This window comes from Rhagoletis pomonella, unplaced genomic scaffold (genome assembly GCF_013731165.1).
Source record: "Rhagoletis pomonella isolate Grant_MI unplaced genomic scaffold, Rhpom_1.0 Rhpom_scaffold_00003, whole genome shotgun sequence".
Classification (NCBI taxonomy): Eukaryota; Metazoa; Arthropoda; class Insecta; order Diptera; family Tephritidae; genus Rhagoletis; species Rhagoletis pomonella.
Window position 1 is genome coordinate 11633130 of NW_023458557.1, and position 5730 is coordinate 11638859.

The 5730-nt window shown below is 44.2% G+C and overlaps 1 protein-coding gene across 1 annotated transcript in view; it reads right to left on the reverse strand.

Moving 5' to 3' along the window:
- Nucleotides 1-653: 653 nt before the first annotated feature.
- Nucleotides 654-5730, reverse strand: part of LOC118736037 — an 8865-nt gene continuing 3788 nt past the window's right edge. Inside the window, exons 2-3 of the mRNA XM_036466145.1 lie at nt 3073-5724; nt 654-1223 (exon numbers count right to left, since the gene is read on the reverse strand). Of these exons, the coding sequence (XP_036322038.1) occupies nt 654-1223; nt 3073-5724 (3222 nt within the window). The remainder of the gene's footprint in view (nt 1224-3072; nt 5725-5730) is intronic.

A 5730-nucleotide genomic window follows, 5' to 3' on the forward strand; every position in this document is an offset into this window, starting at 1 on the left:
AAGAAAAGCCTTGAATGAACTAAATGTGCGCACGACGTAAGTTGATACAAGTGGAGCCCAATTTAAATATGGAACGATTGAAACGTTCATATTATCAGGAATAAGGGCGTTTTCCTCGCCCTTTATAATTTTATCCACATCCCTTATTGTCTCCCCGCCTACGTTAGCTGAGAAAACGGCTTTGAATTTTTCCAACACCAATTTGGCAAGAGGTCCCTGCGCTTCTATAAGCCACATGGGCATGTGTATATTTTTTAATCTTAAAAAAAAAATTGTAAATGCTATAATCGATTTTTTAAAGGTAGAAAAGGTAAGAAAATGCAAATATCTTAAAAAAGGCAAAAAAAAGGCAAATATCTTAAAATCAGGGTGTTAGATTTGTTTATATAATGCAATTTTTATTAAGTAAACTTCAAGTCGAAATACATTACAGCCAACAATACAACGATCGTAAAAAGTTTATTCAGTTCTAGCTCTAACCACTTAAGAAAACCTTTGTACTCGGGATCAATCGTGTGACATATGTACATATGTACTAACATACAACCGCGATCGACAAGCCAATCAGCGACTACCAGCGCATCAAAAAGCTCGCACGAAGAGTATGCACAAAGCGTGGACAACGATGACAAGTGCACTCTCGTCACATATGTTTATTGGGGTTGCTGTGCAGTTGAAGCCTCTGAGTTGCATTTATCTTTAACATTCCGCCCACCTCGTCCATCTTGTGCGACGACATGTTCAGGGGAGAACCGCCCACCGTGTGAATCAATGTCAGGATCGATTGGCAAGGCTACCAGCTTGGAAATGGCTGGCTTCAATGTTGACGTTGCAGTACGTATAGTGGCCACCCTCACAATCCCATCATTTCCTGGGTGTATGTCCACAACTCGACCGAGGGGCCACTGCAAAGGGGGAGCGCGTTCATCGCGAAGTAAAACTAAATCGCTAATTTTCAAGTTCTGGTGGGTCTGTTTCCGTTTGTAGCTCATTTGTAAATGTGGCAGATACTCATTGCTCCAACGTTTCCAAACATCCTGCTGTATTTGCTGCAACAGTTTCCAACGCTTGAGTCGATTGGTGCTGACTTCGAGTAGGTTGGGTTCCGGTATTGCGATAAGTGGACCGCCCACTAAAAAGTGGCCGGGAGTGAGGGCAGTTAAGTCACTGGGGTCTTCCGTCAAGGCACTTAATGGCCTTGAGTTTAGCGCTGCCTCCACTTGCTTGAGTACAGTGAAAAACTCTTCAAAAGTTAGTGTTGCACGTCCGATGACGCGTTTTAAATGGTGCTATGCCCCTTTTATTCCGGCTTCCCATATGCCGCCGAAATTTGGAGAGCCTGGCGGTATGAAATGCCAGGTAATACCCCTGACTGATGCAAATCGAGCTGCCGCTTCCAACTGCTGTTTGCAGGCTGCAAGGTCAGCCTATAGTTCTGAATTCGCACCCACAAATGTAGAAGCACAATCGCTGTATATATGAGAGCTGTATCCTCTTTGTGAAACAAACCGCCTCAGCGCAGCCAGGAAGGCATCTGTGCTTAGGTCGCTGACGAGTTCTAAGTGAGCAGCACGAGTAACAAAACAGACAAATAGTGCGATGTACCCTTTATAGCTCCGATAACCTCTACCTTTTGTAGTGCGAATATAGTAAGGTCCACCGTAGTCGATACCGCAATAATCAAACGGCTTAGCAGGATTGCAGCGATGTGAGGGAAGGTTTCCCATTAATTGCATGAGTGTTGCGGGGTTTTGCCTGAAACATTTTACACATCTATGAATATGTTGCTTAACAGCTGGCCGAGCTTTGATAATCCAATAACGCTGTCTTAAAAAGTTGAGAGTCGCCTGAGTACCTCCATGCAACGTGGATTCATGAGCGTGCGCAATTAACAGCTTGCTCAGTGCTCCATCTTGTGGCAGAATTATTGGAGAACGTTCACACGCAGAAAGAAATCGTGCATTCTGCAGTCGTCCATTTAGTCGAATGATACCATCTTCATCAATGACCGGGTTAAACTGGAGAAGTTTGCTCTTCATGCTGATCGGCTTATTCGTGCGAAGACAAGAAAGTTCATTATTAAAATGTGTGTGTTGAACGTACCTGAGCCACAGCTTCAAAGCTTCTGTTCGTTCTCCTGCAGAACACCATGGAGTCGTTTCGTGGGTTTTTTTCATCACCGCCGCTATGAACCGTTGCATAAACGCGGTAACTGCTAACAATTTGTTAAGGTCTGAGTACTTAGAAAGGAGCGTGGCCAGAACCGACGGAGGCATTGTAGCCAACGACACCACAGTTGCTTCAGTCCTGGCTGGCCCGATGGAAGGTTGTGTGGGCCATTGATGAGAGTGACAACGAAGCCATTGCGGTCTGTCCCACCAAATAGAAAGCTCCTTAAGTTGCGATGGCATAAATCCCCGAGATGCTGCGTCCGCAGGGTTACTGGCGGTTGGTACATATTTCCAAGAGTCAACAGATGTGATTGCCTGGATTTTACTTATGCGATTACTGACATATTGTTTGTATTTTCCAGGATTTGATCGGATCCAGCTGAGAACTGTTTTTGAATCAGACCAACAGTATGTTTGAAGGTATGGTAGTTGAAGTGTTTCCGAAAGCTTGGTCGCAAGCTGGGCTGCCAGCAGAGCTCCATTTAATTCCAAACAGGGAATTGTTATTTTCTTCAAGGGGGCGATTTTTGTCTTCGCAGCCAAAATGGCAACATGTACGTTTCTCGGCGCTGTGTCGAACCTGAGATATGCTACCGCAGCATATGCTATGGCGGACGCATCGGAAAAGACATGCAGTTGGTAACCTCTATAGTTAGGTTCTACACCGAGCCACCTTGGAATTCTAAGACGCTCAACTTCACCTAGCTCCTTTCGAAACCGTTGCCATTCTTGCTGAAGTGGTTCGGGAATTGGGTCATCCCAGTTTAAACCGGCCACCCACAACTTCTGACACATAGCTTTTCCAGTTACAGTTATCGGCGCTAGTAACCCTGGAGGATCGTAAATTTTACCGATGTCTGATAATTGCTGCCGTTTGGGTTGTTAATGGACTCAAGCTAACCTTATATGTCAAAGAGTCTGAATCACAGAGCCAATAAATGCCAAGAGCTTTAGTTGTACGGTCCAGGTTGAGGTTGCAACAAATAGTATTCTCTTTGTCATCTGCACTTAACCCCTGCATGAAGTCTTCAGCGTTTGAGCTCCACTTTCGTAGGACGAAACCACCTCTTTGGAGTAACTGTCGCAGTTGGTACTGGATTTCCAAAGCAGCATCGACGGAGTCAGCTCCATGCAAACAGTCGTCTACGTAAAATGATTCTCGCAAGACCTTAGACGCCTCAGGATAAGTTGACTCTTCATCATCAGCTAATGTTTGCAGCACTTTAATTGCAAGATATGGTGAGCAATTTAAACCGTACGTGACTGTTAGCAATCGATAGGCTGCTGGCTCTCCTTCTGTACCTCTCCATATAATACGCTGCATGTCAGCGTCATCACGGCTGACCAGAATCTGCCGATAACACTTTTCTATATCTGCCATGAAACCAATGCGGTGAAGCCGCCATCGAATAATTATTTGGCTTAAATCGCTTTGCAGTTTTGGGCCAACATGAAGACAGTCGTTTAGTGAGATGTTTTCTATAGTTTTACGGGATGCATTGAAAACTGTGCGCATTTTGGTGGTTGAGCTCGATTCCTTGTACACCCCATGATGCGGAATATAGCAAACAGTTCTCGGCTCCTCGTTTTCAATTACCTTCTCCATGTGCCCTAAAGCCAGGTACTCTGTCATGAACGTGGTGTACAAATGATCCATTTCAGGGTCATTTCGAAGCCTAGCTTGTTGAGACCGAAACAATTTAATTGCGTCAGCTTTCGAGTTGGATAATTTTGTAAGATCACAATCGGCTTTAAACGGATACCGAATTTGATACCGCCCTGAGCTAGTTCGCTGTACAGTGTCTTTAAAAAACTCTTCGCAGAATAATTCGTCTTGTGTCATTTTAGATGGAGGTAGTATCTCATCAAATTCATGAAATTTCCACATCTGCTGAACTAAGCTGCTCAGGTCATCAGTGGTTGTTGCCGTGAAATGTGTTGTACATAGTTGGGGAGATGCAGAGCAGGGTATGCGTCCGTAGATAACCCAGCCAAGATACGTATTTTGTGCTATGGCCGAACCGCAGGCAGTGTGCTTGATCCCACCTTTTACTAAGAGACCGTAGAGGTCTGCGCCAATGATGACGTCAATTGAGCAAGGCTCGTAGAAATTAGGATCTGCTAGTGTGAGATCTAGAAGTTCGATATAGGGCTTTGGATTGACTCTCTTCAAAGGTAGGAGATTTCCCAACCTTGGTAGGATGAGCGCAGAACAATTGACACTAAACTCTGGGTCTGTAAATGAACGTAGAGTGTATGTGACTATACCCTTTGAGTCACCAACGCTGTGACCGCCAAGACCGGTGATAGGAATTTGCAACCGGTTCCTACGAAGTCTTAATTGTTGAGCGGCATACTCGCTTATGAAGGATGCTTGCGAACCATTGTCGAGTAATGCTCGAAGTTTTATGTACTGTCCAGTCGAGGACTGCGCTTTAATATAAGCCGTAGCCAGCAAAACAGCTGGAAGGCAGGTTTCAGCATAGCTCGTAAGTCGGTTAACGCTGTGGTCTGGACACGTATGAAGTGCAGCGACGCTACTACGTTGAAGCGATAAGCTATCGTGAAGAAGTGTGTGGTTCTTCTGCGAACACCTCAGGCAGGTGTATGAGGATTGACACTCGTTTGTAGAGTGATTTGCTTTTAGGCAATTTTGACATAGTTTGAACTTTAAAGTTAATTCAAGCTTTGTTGCTGGTTCTTTCCTTTTAAACTCAGCGCAATACATTAACGCATGCTTACCTGAGCAACATAGGCAACGACCTAAATTGGTCTGATGACTGCGAATGGAAGTCAGAGCTGTTGACTTATTATTAGATGACGGTTCTTTAGTTTTGGGTTTGGAAGCCGACGAAGCTGCTTCTATGCCCTGAATACGTTTTTCCAAAAACTGCACCAGAGTTGTATATTCTGGTAACACATTCGGAGATTCCAAAGACATTTCCCACTCGTTTACTGTCGCTGGGTCTAACTTCTCGGTTACAAGTAGAACAAGCCAGTCATCCCAGTGTTCTGTTGGCCGTCCTAGTTGCTTTAATGCGCGGACTGATTCTGTGGTAGTATCCAAAAGTTTTCGCATGACGCTATCTGACTCATTGGTTATCGCCGGAAGTTTCGTAATATTGCGCAGATAAGACTTGACAAGGCGTCGCTTATTGTCATAACGTTGTTGGAGCATATCCCAGGCTATAGCAAAATTGTTTTCCTGGATACTAATACTGCGAAGAAGAGTTTCGGCTTCACCTAGTAAACTGCCTTTTAAGTAATGCAGACGTTGTACATCAGACAAACAAGCTTCATTTATAACGCATGTTGTAAACATATCTTTAAAACTTAACCATTTTTGAAACGAGCCATCGAATTTTGGCAGAATAATCTTCGGAAGCTTTGACGCTGATGTATTTGTAGAACCACCGCATGTATGATTGAGTATGGTTGCTGGATGATTATCACTACCATGATTGTCAAATTCTTCGATTTCATCATGTATTTCACCTAGTGCTTCGCAGTATGCCGATTCTATTGTTGCCAAACGAGCTTCACTTAATGTCGTCTTAAC